Source organism: Ambystoma mexicanum, chromosome 1p (assembly GCF_040938575.1).
Source record: "Ambystoma mexicanum isolate Mex_15411 chromosome 1p, UKY_AmexF1_1, whole genome shotgun sequence".
NCBI lineage: Eukaryota > Metazoa > Chordata > Amphibia > Caudata > Ambystomatidae > Ambystoma > Ambystoma mexicanum.
Genome location: NC_090921.1, coordinates 1,185,676,676 through 1,185,699,548, shown reverse-complemented (window position 1 = coordinate 1,185,699,548; position 22,873 = coordinate 1,185,676,676). Strand labels below are relative to the sequence as shown.

General features: G+C 40.0%; 1 protein-coding gene across 1 annotated transcript in view; it reads right to left on the bottom strand.

Annotated features, from left to right (window-relative positions):
- The window catches only part of LOC138533164 (IgGFc-binding protein-like), a 104,555-nt gene that overhangs the window by 15,968 nt on the left and 65,714 nt on the right, over nucleotides 1–22,873 (bottom strand). Inside the window, exon 5 of the mRNA XM_069641129.1 lies at nucleotides 16,286–16,853. Coding sequence (XP_069497230.1) covers nucleotides 16,286–16,853 — 568 coding nt within the window. The remainder of the gene's footprint in view (nucleotides 1–16,285; nucleotides 16,854–22,873) is intronic.

The following is a 22,873-nucleotide window of genomic DNA, read 5'->3' as shown; positions in this document are numbered from 1 at the left end:
TAGGTCTGTACGTATTATCATGAAGAGTGGGATGGTTGGCGGGGGCTGGAAAAGCTTACTCAAACTATGGCTCATTGTTGATGATGATAATCACACATTAAACATTTTAACAGAAATTGTCAACAAACAACAGAGTGACTAGAGGAATACGGGGACTAGGAGTTCTTATCACAAAGTCGCCAGGGTCTGCCAGCTGGTAAGTTCATTCAGACCGCATTGCATTATCACAATAAAGTGCATGAATGTGCCGGGTTTTAAATATTGCTTCTGCTTCTTTAGAAAGTATACCAACTCTGATACTTTTTAAGATGTTGGCATAAGTGAGATCTGCAGATTGGCGCATGTTTTCTGTTAATTCTCTGTACATTTTAAATGTTGCCAAAGGTTGACATTTCCTATGCTGCCAACAGTTTTACGGCAGAGTTTGTGTCCTAATGTTTTAAAAATAGGATCACCTTTTACTGGTGTCAATTGAAGAAGATCTCTGAAAAAAATAATGTGTTTTCCTGCAAATAGCTCTTCATAGTTTGTTTTGTGTACTTCTTGTAATCTGAGGTGAATCAAAGCCAACATTAGGTTGGACACATTGCTCACGTCATCTATTAGTAGCATTTAGATTTGTTTCAATGCTCTGCGTAGTTCCATTGCAGCTTCTACAGAAAGTTTGTAATAATCTAATTTGTTTTGGTGTTCTACTGGCAGGAGTAGTAATCAGTGTAAAGTGACACCACCTATGTTGTAGGCAGCTAAACCTGTGGGGGCAGTGACAACAGCTGACAGTTTGTTGTTTGTCAATTGTTGAAGGAACTTACTGATGATTTTGATTAGGAATGCTTTGCCAGAACCAGCTTCACTACTGACATACAATAGTATAGGTTTGTAATTTTGACAGGTGTATTCTTTGTTTTCATGTTGTACACCATGTGCAATTTATTTTGTTACTTCTTGAAAATGCTATGTTGCTCATTGTTTAGCTTTGATTATAGTGTAGTTAAGTCTTCTTTATCTTCATACCGACACATGGTGTTTTCTACTTCTATCATAGCTAATTCTGCTTCATTTGTTATTAGTGGGTCTCCCAGTGGTTCTTGGCTTCCTATGACAGAAGGTTGACTACTGTCAGGAGTGTCCTTATCTAGTTGGGCCTGGAGTTCTTCTTCGTGTTGCTGTTCATTGTGCAACATTGTTTTGTACTGTGCAAAGTTTACATCAGTTATACTGCTTTCATTTGCTTTGAAAGCGTCTTCATATGAGTCATAGTTATCTAGTATTTCTTCTTCTTTTCTCCATGGTTTAAAGAGTTGTAGCAGGGGCATATAATATACTTCTTGATGTTGAGGAGTTTTTAATGACAATTTGATATGATTAATTAAATTTGGTTTGGTGAGTTTTACTAAGCTGCCTTCACAGTTTGTCACTTTGTATTTACGGTTTTGTTCATCAGGTTTTATATTATTTTTGTATGTGTAGTTTTGGGCTATGTGGTATAGACACATGGTTTCCAAAGTGGTACTCCTATTTGGGTAGTATGTGTCCAATAAATTGTTTTTTAAAATGTCTTGGTTGTTGGGATCATGTTTGGCTATTGTTTCTATATCTTCGTATGATTTTAGAACTCTTTTTCTAGATTTAGCTGGACCAAGACTTAGTAATGCTATATTTGCAGATTTACCATACAATGCAGTACCAGTTAATCGATCAGCTGTTTCATAGGATCCACATTCTCTATGGGACAGAATCTTTATGCCAAAGCTGTATAATTACTGAGAAAATGTTTTATCTGATTACAGGTCATTCCAGAGGTCTTGGAGCTCTGTCTTTTCTGATTTGGTTAAGTATGCTGTGACATATTGTGCAACTGCAGTAGAATTGTCTGTAATGTACTGCACATCTATGTTTGCATTCCATAAGTGGGCAATGATTGCATTGTAATCATTGATATATTTTTCTTCTTCCTTTCTTTTTATGCAATATGTATTTTTAGGTGACTTACCTTTAACACTATGTCTAACTGAAGACATGAGGTTGTTCACTTGACCTGTATTTGTAACTGGTCTAGGGAAACCAAATCGGCATTTGGTGTAGTATTTCCCTTTGTTTTAGTATTTGTGACGACAATATTTGCCACATTTGGGTCTTTGGAATTGTAACATTTTTGCATGAAGATCACTATTTGTGGATTAGGATGGAATTTCACAAGTGACATATTTTTCAATAAACTGTAAAACAGTGGCATCACTGTCTTGACCAAATTTAGCAGCATCTTTAATCCATAAAAGCATGTGGACATATGGTGCTCCTCTGGCTTGGTATTCTTTTCTCCAAAAGAAGTGTTGCACTTCTCCAAGGGGAGGAACAGTTTTATTACAAATAAAATGTAGCATAGCAATGAAGCAATGGTGAAAATATCTTGAAACATTAACAGGATCCTGAGAACAAAGTTCTCCAGAAGTTAGTATATCTATGTTTGTTTTGTTTTCATTTGATATGCGTAGGAAAGCATGTAAATCTTCCCATGCATATTCTGCACAACTTAATGTAACAAATCAAGTGGGTGGGCCAAGGTTTCTTATCATACAACTTACATCTCCATGACGTCGAAACCAGTACTCTTTAGTGCCACGCATATTTGCTAATAGATTTGTAAGATTTACTTGTAAAACCTCATCTTTTTGTTGAACTTTTTGTAATAACTGTGTACCTGTCATATTTTGAAAGTGTGATCCTGATTTTAATATGTATGCAACTCCGTAACATAAAGTTGCCAGTTCACTTTCAAAGAGTAGGTGGAATATGTATTCCACATTTTGTCGAAATCTGGGATCTTCAGAATACATTCGTAATGAGCGATATTCTGATGCTGATATTTGAATAGGTCTATCATCGTATCTTCTTCCTTTGCCAGTCGGAAAGAGTAGAGGAAAAGCATGTGCTTCTATACTTTTTTCCCATATTTTTTCCCATATGCTGATTGGTGATCCTTTCGTTTGACGCATTTGGTACGTTTCCAGTGCATCTTCTATGGTGTCATTAGAGTGCAACGGATGAATTGTATAATGGTCTAAAGTGTTTGATATTGTAGTTTGATCTAGGAGCTCAAATTGCCCAGCTTCTTGTGTCTCTTGAATTATTTCAGTTGTATCTTTCAAGTTTTCTTCAAAATTAATTTCTTTGTAATATTCATTATTCTCTTTAAGATATTGCAGGGCTTCTCTAACTTTATGTAAATCTACCAGTTGTTGCCACATTTTTTTGTCTTTTGCAGGTACTCCATTTACCAAGATAATTAAAGATTTTTGTATTGGACGTTGCACTCCAAGAGTGTGCACATTTTCTTTTAGATCTAATGGTAAATACACTACTTTTCTACGAATACCTTTCACTAATACAGAGGGAGGTAATTTTGCAGTTTTTGGTTGAAGGCGTATTATTGCTTGAAATGGGTGCACTGTTTGAATTATGATGCTCTCATATAAATTAAGTTGTTGAAGGGGTTTTGGTAGTGGATATAATTCCAAGTTATTTGTGATAGCATGTGAAGGAGTTTGGTTGTTGTCAAGTTTTGTAGTGCAGTAACTGCAACGTATTATGGGGTCAGTTATTTCGTATTTGTTTTCTGCTATAAGGTAGAGAGCTAAGTCAAACCGTTTACATTCTTCATTGTCTTCTATTTTGTATGATAGGTCTGCAGTTTTTGTGTTACTTTTATAAAAAGTTCTGCGGCAACATACACATACGTGGTTTGGTACTTCAGCTGAAGTACTTTCAAATTTTAGTATTTCTTTTTTGTATGTGTGTAGTGAAAGATTGCCATGTGCAGAATTGTTACGAAGTTGGTTTACAGCTAATTCATCTTGTAAGTGGGTTTCACTTCCAAAATATTTTGTCTGGATATAGTCGATTTCTTTTAGTAGGTATTTTGCTGTACCATGAAGAAGAATGTTATTTAAATTGGCTAGTGCTAAAGCAGGACTTTTAGCATAGTACAGTTTATAAACTAGATTTCTTATACTTGCATGATGTGTTGATATCCTTTTGATATCATGGAAGGTTGTTTTGCAAGTAGGTCCTGTAATGCAGGCCAATGAATGTCCATGTAGTCCTGTGTACTTGCGTACTGGACAAGCATCCATATTTTGCAGTAGTTTAATTTTGATTTTGTCTTTGCTTTTCACATATTGATTGAGGAATTGGCGTAAAGACTTGAACATGTTTTGGGAATGTTACACATTGACGTGCATGGCCATTCGTACACTAGATGTTCTGATTCAGTTGAATGGAGGGGTAAATCTATGTTTTCAGGGCATATTTTTGTAAGGAATACTTATTGTTACATTATGGTATTATTAACTTTTTCATAACGTCGACCACTGCTATGTATGGCAATTGTGTTTGTTTGATTTATTTTGTACGCTTCTTCATTAAAGTATGGTTCTGTGCTTGAGTGTGACTCCATTCACCTCCACAGATATTTAAGAAGTTATTTCTGTTGACATTTCGTTTATTGAGAAGTCTTTTTTGTAATTTAGTTATTAGTTTTGTTAGTGGTTTTATTCTGTTTAACACTAAAATAAATAACTATCTTTTGAGAAGAATTGCACTATCAACCCTTCTAAGATGACTTTTCTATGATAGGTTTGAAGTGTTGAACCTGGTTTCTCTCCTGTTTTCATAAGATTTTTAAGGACTTTGTGACGGAACATTTTGGTTAAAATACTTTTCTTGGTGTGCTTACTTTGTACTCCATCAAGATTTATAGAAGAAGTTTTATTTGTAGTGATAGTTGATTTTCTGTTAATTATTTTTTGGTTTGTTTTACTTTTTGATAGAGGAGGAAAAGTCTTTGTACAAGAAACTTCTTCTGTTTCACTACATGACTGTATTAGCTGTTGTGTTTCAACTTTTTTTTACAAATTCTGCTATAGAGGGATGTTTATGTTGGAGAGCTTTCATTTCATTTGCTCTACTTCTGCGTTCCTTTCTACAGAGTTGCTTTTTGGTAGGCATTCTTTAGGGTCTGTTGAAAAAAAATACAGAAGGTATGCGTTGGGGTGTTCTGGAATGCATGTGTGTTGTGTGCACGAGTGTTTGAGTAAGATGATAAAGATGTATGTAATGGTGTGTGATTGTGCTTTGGGAAGTACAACTACTAGGGGGTATTCTTGAATTAATGTGTTACTAAACTGGGGTTCAGATGACAGAAAAAAGTAAGCCAGTGGTTTGGAGAAGTATAAATAGTATATCTAAAACTATACAATTAAAAAAGTTGTTTGTTCTACAACATCTAAATTCTAGCGGCTGAGTTGGGTAATTTGTGTGTTGAAAAATAGGAAGTTGTAGGCCATTCTTCCAGTAAATCACTGTTTAAGACGGGGGGATTTTTGGTCAGAATGTTGCAGAATCTCTATTTTTAGGCACAGAAATAGCATGAATTAACCTTACAGTGTGCTTGAGTAATAATTCAAATATTATGGTAACATTTTACTTACTTTTTTTCTAAAATGAGTAGTCTGCTTCTTAGTTGTTCTTTGTACTTCAAATTCGGCTCCTTCTTTTCTGGAGAATGGTCTTCACTGCAATTGTAAAAGAAAGAAATTAGTAATTTGGTTTGTATATAGCACTGTTTTTAATTTAGACATAGATTTTTTAAATTGAAATGCTCAGCACCTTCCTCAAAACCATTAAAACTATCTTATGACTAACTGTAGGAAAGAAAATATCTTTACTATAGCTTGTGAAATTCATATTGTACCACTGTATACCACTATTCCTGTAACTAAGCTTATCCACGTAATAGTGAGTCAATGTCATAGCCTGCTTTTCCATGTAATAGTGAGTCAATGCCATAGCCTGCTTGTCCCATATAAATGTAAGTAATTATATAAATTGAAAAAATTAAAACCAATTATGTGTTTGTACAAATATTATTGTTTGAGATTTGATCATAGAGTGTGCATGTAATTTTGTTTGATTATATGTAGTCTATATATTTTATTTCAAAAATGTTGGTTTAAGATCATTTGTGTGTGTGTGTGTGTATGAAGAAATTAAACAGTATAAAGGTTTGTAAGTCACAGTTCATTAAAGGACAATGAAAAAATGATTTTAGATTCATTTTACAGATTATACAAGGTAAAAGTCGGTTAGAAAATGTGTTCATGTACTGTATAGAAAATATGCATACCTGTAGTTTGTGTTCATGCATATGGATATGGACGAAGCTGCAAGTAGAAATCTTGGAGACTTGTATAGTATTTCTCGAAGATCGTGCTTGCCAATGGTATGAGACTTGTACTCCGAGAGATTCACCGTACATTTGCAGTGCTGATCTATGATGATGCAGTTACATGTAGAGGTCTTGGATTTGATTGGCGGATGGTCATGTGATTTCTTAGCTACATCCAATGAGGGAATGGTACAGAGAGTGAAGTGGAAATGGTAGAAGGGCTGTCCATGTTACGATATGTTCGCGGACATGGCGGTAGTTCTAGGACACTGCATATTACATCCGGGAATTTGGGGTGGGGAGGCATGCAAATGAGATTGAATGTAGCAAGGGATTGGTCAGTAAAGTTTAGTGAGTGTTTGCTGAGAGAAGAACAGATCGCTATGGCTGAGTGTTTCAAAAAACAGATTTTGTGGATTTTGGGAGATTTTGTGGATTTTGGGAGACTCATGGATACATTGATTGAAGGGGCATGCAGAAAGTTGTGGAGTATCTATGTATCTTGGATTCCCACATGTGGAAGTACACTGGCATGGAGTGCGTGGAATGAAGTGGTTGGACTTTTTTAGAAATACAGCATCCATTTTTAAGTAGGTGTTATGTATTTATAATTTTTGACATACAAACACCTCTCAAACGCTCTTTTCAGAGACACCACTTGCTCCCAGAGAAAAATGCAATGGTTACAATAGGGTAGCACCCCCATTTTTTTTATGTTCGCGAACTGTCCACAGACTTTTAAGATATACAAAGGGCCCTGCTTTATTTATCTTCACTTCTATTTTTTAACTGTGAAAGGCGGCTCTGAAAAGAGCCTTATTTTTTTTTGATTTTTGTTATTTTGTATTTTTTTTGTTTTTTTATACACAACACACTAGGAGAGGAGGGGAAAGGAGGGTAAAGCGGGGACACCAACCACAGGGATAAGAAAGGGTGAGCTGAGAGAGGAAGATCTAGAGTGGGTTTTATTTGGGTAGTGAGCAGGTCTTCTCGTGCTCTGAGACGATAGTCTCAAAAGCACTCCAAAGTCGCTCTTCCCTGCAGAGTATTGTGTCACAGTACATACATACAACTGTGACCCTCGAAAGGTAAGGGTCATCAGAATTCTGTATGGCCTGTGAGGCAGCTTGAGGAAGACGCTGTCCCACAGAGGTGTTCCTTGTGGTGATAGGATCAGAAACGGAGGATGCAGTAGAGGTAATCAACCTACTACGCACTTCGCAAGGTACAGCCAGGCCAATGGCCCCAGTGTGGAATGAGTTCAGGTGTCGCTTCATGGTCGTGGTCCCAAAGCTGTACGCACCATGCCTCCCGCGACTGTGACACGGTTCGCACAAGCCTTAGGAACATTCCCATGAACGGTAAACAACCGCCACACCCAAGAATCACGCCGAGGGTGGGTAGTAGGGATTTCCTCTACCTCATTCGCGTCATCCTCTTCTTCCTCCTCTGTATCCTCACTCCTGTTCCCCTCTTCAGGCCCTTGGGGAGATGGTGGTGGAGGGGGTGGGGGTGGTGCTGAGGCAGATGTAGCACCAGGTGGCAATAGTGGAGCCATGGATGTTAGCGTCTTGGAGATGGAAATCTCAAAATCTGCAAAGTATGCAGCAAAATGCAGTGTGCTCTGTGGAATAGCCAGAAACACAATGAGAATGAGCTCTAGGGCGTGGTCTTTTATAAGGGGTGCTTGTACGCGGACATGCGCGCCATCCGCAAGACAGATCGAACACCAAAAAAGGTTCAAAAAGTCACAAAAACTATGTGGAAATTTAGGATTAGTATGTGGGATTTGTGGTATGGTGAGTTTTTAATGAGAAATATTGTGGATTACTTGGAAATGTACTTTTAAACTGTTCGGGGATACGAATAGTGTCCGCATTCAGAACACGCGATCAGCGTGGGCGCGGTCACATGACTGCTTCGTGAGCATGTTCGCTAAGGAAGCGACCGTCCGCAGGACACCCAATGTACGGACATTGTTTTGCGCATGCGTGTTGATGTTCTACGGACAGTGTTCGGGTCCTGACCTAATTAAAAGTACGTCAACCGTAAAACTAACTGTTACGGACAGCCGTTTGTTCTTAGCACAGTTTAACTTACTTGCGAACAATACGGACAGACATAGAGTCCCCAGCACATCTACATTTTTGTTTATTTACGAACAATTCGGGACACCAGGATTGTTCTTAGAAGAGTTTCAACTTGCTAGCGAACACTACGAACAGGCATAGTGTTCTTAAGGACACCTCCATTTTTGTTTATTTACGAACATTTCAGGACAGTACGAGTGTTCTTAGAACAGTTTCAACTTGCATGAGAACATTACGGACAGATATAGTGTCCTCAAGACACTTACATTTTTGTTTATTTACGAATATTTCCGAACAACCGCGCTGTCCGTGGACACCTAAATTGGTTTTAACACAAAGAACTGAAAGTAATTACAACACAATATAAAAAAGTAACTTTATTTGACATATATAAACAATTTATGACTGTGAAGGTGGGGCAGAAACAGAAACAAAAACAGGAGAATTAGGGATTTCAACATAATTGGGATCAGGTGAAGAAGGGATGGAAATGTCATCAAAACGTTTTGGTCCATGGAGAGGGTTTGGGGTTAAATGAGCAGGGTATGGTGAGGGGGGACACCTACAGGTGGGACAATGGTATGTTGTTGGTAGTTTTAGGTGATCTTCCACAAAGTTCTTTATATCGTTAAAATTTGCCATAAATTGGTCAATTTTTTGGTTAATGTGTTCAAGAGTGTTATCCACCGCTTCTTTTTCTGTGGTAGTGGCAATTTTTGTATGGTCTGTAAAAAAAAATGTAAATGTTAAATGTATACAAAATAATATTTATTAATTGGTTCATATAGTAAAGTGTGTACCATTAGGTGCACTATATTCTGACATTTTGTCTTGTGGGAAATGCTCCTCTAGCCACACCAGAGTACTACACATTTCTGTGAGAAAACAAAAAAGTAATATATGTTTTATCTAATACGGAAAGTTTATAAATATATGAGTAAAATGAAGTGCACTTACTATTTCAGGAAAGTATGTGATGAGTAGTCTGTACGTCTGGTCTTGCTCTTAGTTGTGGAGTGTCTGTGAGGTAATTATGTTGGAAGCCACTTTATCTTGGTATATTCCATTTTAGAACATATTGTATTTAAATGAATGGTTAGTGTTTCACATATATGGGTTACATTTCTTAAGTATTACTACATATATTTTGTATGTGTGCTGCTTTGTGAATGTGTTAAATGTTCCTATGTTATGATATAACAATTACACATACCACCCCAGAGTTTTTAGGTGGTGGTACTGTTGTTCGAACATGTGCGGGGACAGTCAAATTCAGTAGAAAGGGTTCAGTATGTTCCATATTACATGTACATTAAGTCAGTTATTATTGTTAAGTTGTGCTACTAAAAAACTATGAAATTCAGTAAAAAAACTTTGTTAAATGGACGTTATGGTTAAGTTGCGCTAATAAAAACCTATGAAATTCAATGAAAAAACTTTGTTAAAAGGGACGCTATGGTTAAGTTGCGCTACTAAAAACCTATCAAATTCAGTGAAAAAACTTTGTTAAAGGGACGTTATGGTTCAAAGTAAAACTGAAAAACCCCTGAAATTCAGCAGTTATGGTAAGATAAGCAACCATAACTCACGCCACCGTGCACTGCTAACACTAACACCCAGGACATCAAAGATGACATCACAAATGTCATTGATGACATCACTGATGACATCACATGGCTGGCTCTCCCTTTTTTTCCTTTACTGACATATCTAAGCCACATAGTTTTCTTCAGTAACAGTCAGGAAGTAAAAATTGAAAAGGTACTATATTTTTAGACTTAGGGTCAAGTCATATCATATGAAACATATATATAGCGGAAGACACAAGCTTGAAAGAGAGCAATCCTTTCTGTGAATGAAGATAATCATTAGAGTATCAGCACTTTCTCATAGTTTTATTTGTATTACTATACCTTCCCTGTATATGCTCATATTTGTATACATTGTACTCACACTCCTTTCCTTAGGGTTCACTGACATCATTTGATACACATACATACAGTAAGTAGCAGCTTTGAAACAGAGCAATCATTTCTCTGCATAAAGATAATCAGTTAGGTTATGAAATCTTTCTGCTACTACTTCTGCTTTTTTGCTTAATTCTCTGTCCCTGTATATACTCATATTTGTATGTGGTGTTGTCTCTTTGTGTTTTGTCTGTAATAATGTAATTATGTATTAAGTGGGTTTTATTAGCTACTTATTACATTTTTCACAGTATGCAAAACTCCAGTAAGAAAGCAGTTATCATTTCATTATTCTACATGGCAAGATTATGAATACTGCACCTTCATCATGTATACTGCACACACTGCCTATGTTTCTGCATGAGTTGCTTAGTCTACTGGATAGAACTTCATAATAGAATGCTATTTATATCGATGCATTGCTTAATGCACTAATTAGCTCATGATATTTATTCAAATGATCCTTGACACTTTTTGGTGAACATTATAAGAATCCCTCCTACAGAGTTTTCATGAAAAGTAAATGCACATGTGATATCATCAGTGATGTCATCAATGACATTTGTGATGTCATCTTTGAAGTCCTGGGTTTTAGTGTTAGCAGTGCACGGTGGCGCGAGTTATGGTTACTTATCTTACAATAACTGCCAAATTTCAGGGGTTTTTCGGTTTTACTTTGAACCATAACGTCCCTTTAACAAAGTTGTTTTACTGAATTTGATAGGTTTTTAGTAGCACAACTTAACCATAACGTCCCTTTTAACAAAGTTTTTTCATTGAATATATATATATATATATATATATATATATATATATATATATATATATATATCTCCATATGTTAGGTAGAATCCAGTGCAGTTCCATTAGGGACCACTACACCAGATTAGGACTACAGGTGAGAGCAATAAATCCCCTTTGGTATCGGATCAGTCTGTACACAAAGATTTAGTTGGTAGCTGTGGCTGAGCAGTCAGACTTGTCTCAAGAGGGAGATGAGCAGTATTCAGGGTTTACACAATAGGTATCACAGTACTATGGAACAAGGAAACACTGACCAAAGCTTTGTATCAAAAAGAGAATAGATGTATTCTATACACATCTAGTTCAACACATAAATCACAGTTGATAAAGTAAGTTAAGTTTAGCCAAGGAAAAAGCATATACAACTACCTATTCAATTGTAGACAAGTTTGCGGTAGAGTGAAAACTGAGCAAATCAGCACAGTGAAAACCAACTACAAATGGCACTCTAACAATTTAAAGAAAGGGAGGGAAAGCACACGTTAAAACGAAATATCTTCAGACACCCCCTAGCAACACTTCCCTGAAGTTCTGTGAACAAGTAATGCACAGTGACATTTTAGCAGAAATATAAGTGAATGAAAACTGAGCAAAATGGCACTCCACAAGTTAAAACAGAAGAGGGGTTTAGAAGATTTAGGGGCATCAACACATTTCTCATTAAAACCAATCTAGTGAGAGCAGATCTAACAATTCAGCCAGAGTCAATAGGCCTGAGCCAGAGTCAGTGGTACAGGACCAAGCGCTTAGGAGCAACAATGTTCTTGTAGCTGCAGTCAAGTCTTTAGTAGAAAAATATTGAAGAGGTAGATGCGAGGCGAAAGACAATGTTAAGAGAGAGGGCGGCCAATCCAACAAGTAGAGATAGGATTTAAAACACCTTTAGGACTACCACGGGAAAAGGGAGGCCTGACGGAACAATGTACCTTAAATGTGAAGAAGTGGCTCCTGCGGTGGTGGTTGTTCCTTGTAGTTCCTGCAGTTTGAGGGGTCCAGCAGAGGAAGAGAGGCTCTCATTGTGGAGGAAGGTTCGAGACACTGCACTACCCAGGGATGAAACCAGCCACGGTGCTGCCAAACGAAGTTTAAAAGGTATGCTCCTTTTAATCGCGGTTCGGGTCGATAGCTGCCTGGCTCTCCGGTCTCCAAGTGCGGGGCACTGTCGATTCGACCATGGCAGGTCCGGAGAAGCAATGGGTGAACTGGTTGTTCCCACCATCTCAAGGGAAGAAGTCTCTTTCGATAAAGATCGCCTCTCGTCGTGTGGAAGAAAAGTGGTGAGATGATCCGGCAGGGCTTCACCTTTGGTGCAGATGCTGAAGTTGTCTGTGGCTTCTCTCCCCTTCGGTTCCGTAGTTCCAGTGGCGACGTCTTGCTCTTCCAGTCCTCAGGACTCTGCTTTTATGCAGAAAGCGACCCATTCATACAGCCTAGCTGTCACTCACACAGTGGAGTGGTCTTCTTGGCGGGAGACCCTCCAGCCTATCAGGTTAGAGTGCGACCTGAGTTGCTGTGGCAACTCTGTCCAGGGGTTCTACTCCCCCTCCCAAACAACAGACCCACCCCAGACTCAGAGGCGCCGAAAGGAGGGCTTCTTGGCAGAAGCCCGCCAAAAGAGCGAACAAAGGATCCCCGACCTGGGTTAGGAGAATGGAGTAAGACTCGAGAAAGAAGTTATATTAAAGATCTGGCAAATAAAACCTACCGGAGTAAAGTTAATAATAAAATAAACTGGCGGTATGTTAGAGGCTGTCAGTAAAAGTATTAGCCTCGAACAATGGAAAAATCCCATAGTAAAATATTTGCGGTTGAACATTTTTGGTAGTAACCACTGCCATCAGTCAGAAACTTTAAAGAGCGGGACTTTAAGGTACCCCCTCGTAAATGAACCTAAGGGAAATCTATTAACCCTTTTCAGTACCTCCATAGTAAGATAGGTTGTCCTGGTTAAGTTCGTAAGATTTGACTGGTAAAGTCAATGGAGACATTACATGCTCTGGGAGACAGTAGTCAGTCCCAGGGTATGGAGTCTATGTTTGGGGGTCGCTACAACACCCCTGTGTCACTGCATGGAGGGTGTTGTGTAACACATGTGCATAAAGATAGTTCCTATGGGTGAGAGAAAACCCCATAGGCATTAAACACAAAACAATAACCTAGAACACACACAGCAAAAATGTCTAAGAGTGGGAAAAAGAGTCTCACTCTTAGCAGGTAAAAAGAAACAAACCCTTCAAAAACTAATAAAGTCAATGGCAACTTTACATGTTCTGGGAGACAGTAGTCAGTCCCAGAAAATGGAGTTTGAAGTGGGAAGTATGAAAAAGACAACCCTGTGTCACTGCAGTGAGGGTGCTATGTAACACATAGTAAAAAGATGATGCCTATGGAGTAGGTGAAGCTCCACAGTCTATGAACACGAAAAATGTTAAAAAACACACAGCAAAACACATGTAAGAGTAGGAAAAAAGGCTCACACTCTTACCAGGTGAAAACAATAAAGAAATCCAGCAAAGCTGCTGAGGGACTCAGTAGGTAAGGGAAATTAGCCAGTCTGGAGAATTCTCCCTAACATGCCCCTACAACTCCTCATTCTACAGGCCTATCTCTCGCCTTAAAACTCTAAAATCATTGAGAGCGTTATCTTCAAACTCATATTCAAGTATCTTGAGGTCCACTCACTTACTGGATCTCTCCAATGTGTGTTCTGGTCTAAAGATTCAATTGGGACTGTTCTCATCTACTGCACCAATGCTTTTATCACAACCTACCACTCTCACCTGCCTTCCATTTTCATCCTCCAAGACCACCCTTTTGCATTAAAGCTGTTGATCATCCCTCTCTCCTTCAATTCTCAATCTCATTGGAGTCCAGCACCTTTTCACATGCAACCTTCCCAGTGGGCTTTTGTCAAGGATTAGTGCTAGGAGCATGTCTCTTCATCCGATGCACATCCTTCCTTGGAAAACTCTTTTCCTCCTTTGGCATCAACTATCACCTCTTTGCTGAGGGTACCACCACTGGAGGGCTAAATTCTGCCTCATGCTAACCTCCTTAAGTACATAAGCCATCTTTCTCCATGGCTCCAACACCAAGCCCAATCTCTCGTCTCTCAAATCTTTCCTCTTGACCTCCTCTCCATCTCACTAAAGGCTTGCATCTTTGAGGTTCCCTTTGACAGCAACCTGAAACTCTTCCAGTTGATCACAGACACTACAACCACTGCCAGTCCCAAACTCCTAGACATTACAAAAATCAGCCGACACCCCAAGCACCACTCACCTAAAACACATGTCTCTACTGTGTGTGTAGCAAACTGGGCTACTACTTAAGCCTTCTTCCTAATCTACCCTAAACGAAGTTCACAACATTCTGACATGCACACTTTTCAACATACACAGATCATTCTCCTCTTCTACCTACCATCACCATGATGGATGGCTCTGTATGGAAAATCGTTTTGTTGTTGAGTTTTTGCTACTCGTCTATTAGACCATCTGACGACTAATACATTTTACTCCTGCTCTCAATATCCCTGTTCGTTGTCTCTTCACAACCCTTCAGTCCCCTACTCCCGGTACATCCAACCACACTCCCTCCTTTTCTCGCTTTGCCATACCCCACTTCAGTGCTCACTCCATAGCCTCCAAATCAATCTCTGCAGTGCAACTCTTACAAACGTGTCTCAAACTCCACTTGCTAGCAAAGGAAGATGTCTCTCCAAACCCTTCCATCCTCACCCGACCCTCCTATCCTGAATTCTGACCTTATGACCTCTATGTAATGTGTAAATTTGTTCTTAATGTAAAATCCAAATTGTGTTACATTTCTAAGTGTAAATATTCTGCCCAAAGGCTGTGAAAGGTAACAGTGCTATGCCCTACAGTCCCTGCCCCTTGTGCGTGTTCCCGTTCTTATACCTCTTCACAAGCCTGCATGGATAACTCAATCAAACAATGCTCTTATGGAAAGGCACCTTCCCGTGGTAATTCTTATTTGAAATGGAACCCTGTTGTTAAAAAATATGAGATTCAATAAGCACACTTAGGCAATATAATCTGAGTAGGGGGCATTACCAGTAGGGTAATGCCCCCTGCCCAAAATTCAAAGCTGAAGCGAAACAATGGCTTTTACGAAGCCCCGGGGGCATTATCCTACTGGCATTGCTCCCCCTTTGAGGGTTATATTGCCCGTAGTACAACGGCACGTCGTACCAGGGTACTAAGAGCAATTTTTCTTGAGTTGAGAAACGGTTCTGCAACCGTTTCTTGACTCGAGAAGAAAAAAACAATACAATGGCCGGCAGGGATTGGGGAGAAGGGACTACACATAGTTCTTTCTCCCTTTCCAAGGTGGCCATTAAAATGAGTGAAGAAAAAGTAAAGAAACAAAATGGCCACGATGTAATCCCTTTTCCCCTTCCATGGCGGCCACTTGTAGGAAAGAATTCCGGGACGTGGCAGTGTCTGAACCTTGTCAGGCAGGTAAGGCCTGGGTGAAGGCCATGGGCCAATGAACTTGCTTTTAACAAACTAATTGACCTTCGGCGGACACTAATTCTAAATAATAATTAGTGCCAAAGCTGGATAGGACATTAACGTGTGGCCCATGAATTCATCAGTGATATGCTTTGCGCTTTTCAATGATTAAATAATGATTGTTCCTGTTTTTAAAATGAACTGTTGTGAGCATGGGCCTTTAAAGAACATTCTTCCACCTGTTGATTGCATTCGACTTTTTCAAAAGCATTATAGGATGTGCCTCTACACCAAATTCGTACAGTATAGTATAGAGTAAATTACAAGTTGGTGACTTATAAGAGAATGTGTGGTATAATTGTACACACTATAAACTCCCTACACCATGTCCGTTTTGCATTTTGTACTTTGCTGCTATTATTTTAAAGACCAGAAAGGAGGAGTCACCATGAACCAAGAAAACTGAACATGTAAAAAAACATAATGTAAGGTGAAGAGATATCATTTTTATTAAAATTAATAAATAATATTGAAACATACATTGCAGGTTATTCTGTCTTTGTGCACGAGAACCTTGGTTTTCAATGCCAACCCTTATACTTGCAAGATCACAGCCTTATCATGCAGTTGATAGATATTTAAGGTAATGTGAGAATATACTTTCACATGTTAATCTGATTGATCCTAATTAAAGAGAATGTGATTGTTTTCAGTACTTACGGCAGAAGGATCCTGTCCTCCACGCTTGGATCTGGATACCCTTGGCTTGGCACGCGCTGGCATAGACAGTGATGGAATCACAGAGGACAGAGGAGAGACCATTGTATTGGCAGGTGTCAAAAACACAATCTTCGAAGAAGGGTGTTGGGTCGATGGTTGTAAAGCAAGCACTGAACGGCCCATTGGGCGAGTTGATGATGCCGCAGAAATTGTTGCCCACATACTTCTTCTTGTCAGCATCATTGCAGACAGGACAGTTCCCAACACACTGTGGTGAACATCCTGGGATATCTCGCACTTTCCAGCTGTCCCCAAACTGAACAGCACTGGTCACCAGGATTCCGCCCTTCGTAGTCAAATCGTCATTAATCCTCTGGTTATAGTTTCCACAGAGGCCAAAGACTGCACCAATGTATGTGCTGGGCAGGGTCACTGAGAATATGCTGTCCCAGTCAAACACCACAACCAGGCCAAAGTCTGTCTTAATTATCCCATTTATGCCACTTCTGAATGCCACAATCTTGCTGGTCTGGAAGTAGAATGGTAGGCTCATGAAAATGTCATCCACCTGATAAAAAAACATTTGGAAGAAGATTAGAGTTTTGCTAGGCTTGAAGCGACCTTTCTAATGCACAGTTGAGTCTACAATCTACAACATCCCACAGGCCCCTTAGTCGGAATGACGAAGCAAAGACAGATTCACTTTCATTTTGGATGCAGTACTCCACATTAATCCCAGCAGCTTCTCAGTTTGATCCCCACCACAGACACTCGCCAACCATCTAGGAGGAATTCTTTCATTTAAATAAACAAAGCAGATCCTGCCAGTGCCTCCAGTTACTAGCACCCTGCAACTCCCTCTCTCTATGCTTAGTTCTCCTTCCATGCATGACAAGGCAAACAGCGTGTTTCACCTTCTAACAGGTAAGACAAATGAGACAGAAGTATTCGTTTTCCAGGTTTGAGCCATTCATGCACGTTATTATATGTTTCCACATTGGATGAAATACTTCAGTAAATAGTGAAGAGCCCCACATCTAATTCTTCTAGATTTCTAAGACAGATCTCTGTTCAGAGCTAGCCCACCTGGTGACCTTTGACTCCTGAATTAATGCAGCTGCTCAGATTTTTCGAGAACAACTGAACCTGGTCGATTGTGCTTTAGAAGAATCACACACGAGATTTTACACGTGCCTTGTGGTAAGAAAGTCAGGACACTTCCTGTTCAAAATATAAAATTGTGGGTTTCTTTTTCCACACGCCATAAGAGGGGAGCATCATCATATTTCCTAATACTGCAGCATTATACTAGGTTAGGTGGGTGTGGGGCGGCAGAAATCACTTTAAAACAATTAAGTAAGCGCTGGAAGTAAAAAAGCTGCCCCCACGGGATTTGCAACCATTTTTTATATGAGGAGTCTACTGTTAATAATTGCTCTAAGACTGGTGACATGAAACCCATTAACTAACAGACTCATAAATCTGCCACAATGGTAACCTATGTTTTGAGCCAGCAATGATTACCTCGGTCTTGTCCAGGTTAAGCCTACTCAGCTGTTCTACACCCTCTGATTGACTTCCAAACACAATCAAACAAGGCCAATTTATCTTGTATGCAGAAGTAAATTACATCTGAAAATGGTCATCAGTGTATGGATGACAGGACGTTGCAACACTGAAATCTGATAGATGGGAGAGCTCTGAATTAATCATTTTCACTGGCAATTGGTCCACTTAGTTTTTCAAAACGTCGTTTTTCAGCCTGGTTTGTTTAATGTAGAAGGACCAATTTTTTTCTAATCAGGCATTGTCTCAGCCCAAGCCGATTTGCTATGACACATCACTTTACGCGAGACCACACGCAATTTCGGATATGTTTCGGTATCATTGGACATCACCTGTGAGGAATAACGTGGGACGCTAGTTACAGAAACTCAGAGCCCATACCTTTGCAAACCCATGCCACGTAAGACAACTTTGCAATACTGAAGTGCAATGGATGAAATGCTTGCATTATTTATAACCATGGGCAATTGCTCTGAGCCACCTTTGAAACCATTGTTTATCTTCCTTCTATAACACGGAATACCATGGTTACAAATAGTGCTTGTTCAAGGCTTTTCATATCCATTAAATAAAGCCATGAAGAGTGACTTACCAGGTCATGCCCAGATTGCTGTAACCAAAAAATACCCACTGTTCCCCTCCCAGTCCTTACACTACGCGGCATCCTGCCTCAGGGGCAGCCGCACTGTTGCAAACAATCAAATCAAAGAAAGAATTGATCTGGCCCATTGACCTAGCCAATGTAAGTGTGGGATAAAAAATGGACCAAGAGGCAAAACCCTGCTGCCAATACCAATGCAGGTATATAGTGCAATATCCACCCTGGAATGAGGGACAAGTTGTAGGCCTGGGAGGAGGAAGAGGATGATCCAGTGTGATGGGATTATCAGCAAGGAATCTGGGCACTGCTCCTTTGTCTCTTCCGTGTTCCATTCCTAACACTACAACAAGGGTTTGGAGACAGTCCAACAGATAATGCGGCAGGATAAAACTGACCATGTTGCAGTGCATTCATGATATTTGTATTTCAATAACAGAAATAATCATAAACGCAATCCAAGAAAGTCAACAAGAACGACAGGCAAGGAGGTGCCACATACAGAATGGGAGATTAATGTATATGGGAAGGACCAGGTAACTACCTGGACACATGTTTTTCAAGAGAACACACTTGAAATGTTATGAAGAAGACAGCACTGTCATAGTAGAGTGTTCCAGGACTCTCAGGGAATCCTCCAGATTCCAGAAGACCAATTTAACAGTGCACCTGATTCACCTGCACACTGTTTCAGTGGTGATTTCTTCCCCACATGAGTTGGCCCAAAGGAGACAAAAAGGATATCCCTTTGGTGGGCTAAACCAGTGCAGTATAGGTACACACTGACCACTCTGCCTACATCCAGCCGGTGAGGGGAAGTGGAGGCACTGTTACCATAATCCGACCTGGGAAGGTAGAACTAGGCCCTCATCCTGGTGAAAATAAGATACATCAGAGAGGACACATAGAACAGGTACAGTATCGCGATGGGCTTGCAGGTAAGGGAGTCAAGATGCATGTTCCCTCACAGCTGTTAGAAAAGGACTTCCAATGGTGAGCATAGGAAGCTAGGGTTGCATGTATCCTGATACCATGCATGATGGGCATGAGAGCTGGGGATAGTACCCCTTGTTTTAGGCCTAACTACTCAGGAGCCATGGCATCGAACAGAGCCAGGGGAGGTCTGGAGTGTAGGAACTAATACTTGCTTAGATTTCTGGGGCCAAGCATGATGCGCTAGGTCCACTAAGTCCTGATCCTGGGATGGAGCTTTTGAATGATGGGGGATGGAAAGAAAGTGTGTAGGCATGTTTGGGGCCAGGCAAATGAGAGAACGTCTCTGAGTCCCAGGAGTGGCAGAAGTTGAGAGTAGAGTGTTCATCCGAGATGCTGGTAGTTCCAAGTGGAGAGTTCTCTTCCTGGAGAGACAATGTAAAACATCTGGAGGAACAGAGTGTACCGATTTGTGGATGGGAAGTTTGCAGCAAGAGAATTCTCTTTGACGTTCAAGGCGACTGGAATGTAAGCCTTGCTATGAATGGGATTGTCCGCTGCCCAATCCATAATCTTTGACACCAGCCTCTCCAGAAGAGAAGAATATGTTCACCCTAGAGGTTGGTATATATCATTGGGACCTGGTTTCCTGTGTAGACAAGGCCAGACCTCTCACTGAAGTGGGGGAAGAAGACTTCAGAGGCATACCAGATTGAATATAGCTCATTTCAGTTTCAGGATCTGTTGATGACTTCTATTGGCCATCTCCCATAGACTGAGAAGTGTTACAGGGTGCCTTCCCAACCTGTCTTACTGGCAATTAGAGTCAGGGTGGTTGGGTATGGAAACCCACCATTACATATTTCTGTACAAAGACACTGTCATGTTTACCAATTAGCTGCAAATCCTTAAGGTGGTGTCGCAGTTCTGGAATAAATGACTCACAATGGGCCGAGGTGGTGTATTACCTAAAGGCGAACAATGACTGTGGCTGCTAGATCCAGCAGAACTGTGTTATATAGTAAATAGGTGATTACATCACCATGTAGAACCTGTGCCACCTCAAGTTCCAGATGACGTTGTCTGGGGCTCGTGATGCGAGTGCCAGCGAGATAACGACATCGGAGCTGGGTGGCTGCAGGGGAACTCTCCACATGAAATAAACTAACGAAATACTTAACCAAGTGTGTGTGAATCGTGATGAGGAATACTGGGAAATGAACCTAACAAGTGGCGACGAGGATGGGATCGTCGTTCCGTGTGGTGGAGAGTTCCATTAATAGGAAGTGATTGGAACGACGGACAGCAACATCCATCGAGAAGAAGGAGGTACGGTAGCGTATGTACAGTGCCGTACAGCTTACTATGTTTAAGGAGGATCCATATGGATTAGGAGTGAACGTGGATGTGCTGCATATTTTGTAACAGGCGCGTGGTACCACAGGAGATGACTGCATCATTTGAAGTGGGCGCGCGACAGCACTAGAGACAGTAGAACAGCCAAGAGTGGTCAAGAAGGGCAACGTGATGACGTGTGTCACGTTTTTAGAGTAAAGCACCCGGAATAACGTGCTTTGCGTGCCACCATCTTGTTTGTTCAATAAAAAAAAATAAAAAAATAAACGAAGATCGCTTACCGAAAAGTGCTTCGCAGTGAAGCGATGGACATAGTAAAAGGAGCGCTATTGGAGCGTTAGCAACGGTGAAATCTGCAACTCTGTGCACTAGTAGTAAATAGTAAAATAAGAATGAAACAGTACATCCCACACAAGAAGTTTTAATAAATACTGAAACATTCAAATGAATACGAACTGAAACCTTCGGAAATAGAAAGTACAATGCAAGTCAGCATGTAAATAATATTAACAGATACACTGGAGATTAAAGGCAGAGCACGGAGTGGATAATTGAATGCAAGTATACAAGGATAATAGGTGATACAGTAAAAAGGATAAAAGTAAGAGACAATGCAGGCTATACCGGCTCCAGAAAAGTTTTTGGCTCATCCAGGAAGTCCAGTGTTGTCGTGGGAACAATGGTTGGACAATTTTCAAGTGTATATGAGAGCTATAGGAGGTGCAAAATTCAGTGATGACTTGAAAGAAGCTACATTGTTGAACTGCATAGGTACTGAAGCATTGAGGATTTTTAGGACACTACCTGGGGATGTTGACTCTGGTGGTAGTTCAAGTGATGCCACGACCAGTTCAAGGAAGTATGAAGTGGCATTATCTAAGTTAAGTAGACACTTTGGAAATAAAACTAATGTGGTTCTAGAGAGATACAGATTCTTTACCAGGAAACAACTCAAAAATGAGTCGATTGATATGTATGTAGCAGCATTGAGAGGTCTCAATGCAACGTGTGACTTTTCTGGCATAACTAATGAATACCTAAGAGATCAGATAGTTCTACATGTGGCTGATCCAAAGATACAACAGAGACTTTGGCAGGCGAAAAATCCAACGTTGGAGCAAACGTTGGAGATAGCAAGGTCCATTGAACTAGGAGATAAGTGCATGCGGGAAGTGCAGAATAAACAGGAAGTGTTTGATAAATGTACAATACAAGCTGTGCAGTCTGAGGGTCCAAATATAAATGAAGAGTCATTGATTGCCATGGTGAAGAAAATGGTGAGATTTGATAAGAGTACGGGTCAATGGCAAAACAGGGATAACTATTCGAGAAATCAAAACAATTGTGACAAGTGTGGATGGTTCAGACACGCAAATTCAGAAAAAGACTGTCCAGCTGTGGGTGCAGAATGTTTTAAATGTGGCCAAGTGGGACACTATGGAAAGATGTGCAGAAACTTCAGAGGAAGGGGAAGATATTTTGTGCGTGGGAGTAACTATAGAAGCAATAGATTTAACAGTAAGAAAGCCACATCTGGAGTGCGAACTGTGGAGGAGAGTCAACAACCTGATGGAGTAGTTGCAATTTCTGAGGAGTTTGAAGAAGCAATGCAAATTTTAGCTCTCTCGTCCAGTGGCAAAGCTGCGGGTCCGTGGGTACCAATGGAAGTGGATGGAGTGACCATACAAATTATGGTCGATACGGGATCTCCGTATACCATAATTAACAAGGACACATTTGAAAAAATTTTGAATAAGAAGATGGAGAATTTACATATGACAAGAGTCAAGGCAACAGGATATGGCAAATCCCCTATTGATATAGTGGGCTATGTTTGGGTACAATTATCCTTTGAAGGGAGACAAACTTACTGTAAGTTGTATGTGGCACTAGAAGGTTTTGCGATAGTTGGTTGGTGGGAGCAGGCTGCGCTAAGGATCAGAATTCATCCTGGAGAAATGAAGCCCATTTTAAGCATAGTTGATAAATGTTGTGATTCCCCCGATGGTTTGGTTCAGAGATTTCCAGAAGTATTCAATGAGAAGATTGGGATTCTCAAAGGCTTTAAACATCGTATAGTTTTGAAAAGAGGAGCAAAACCTGTGGTGCATAAATTGAGGAACATACCAGTTGGA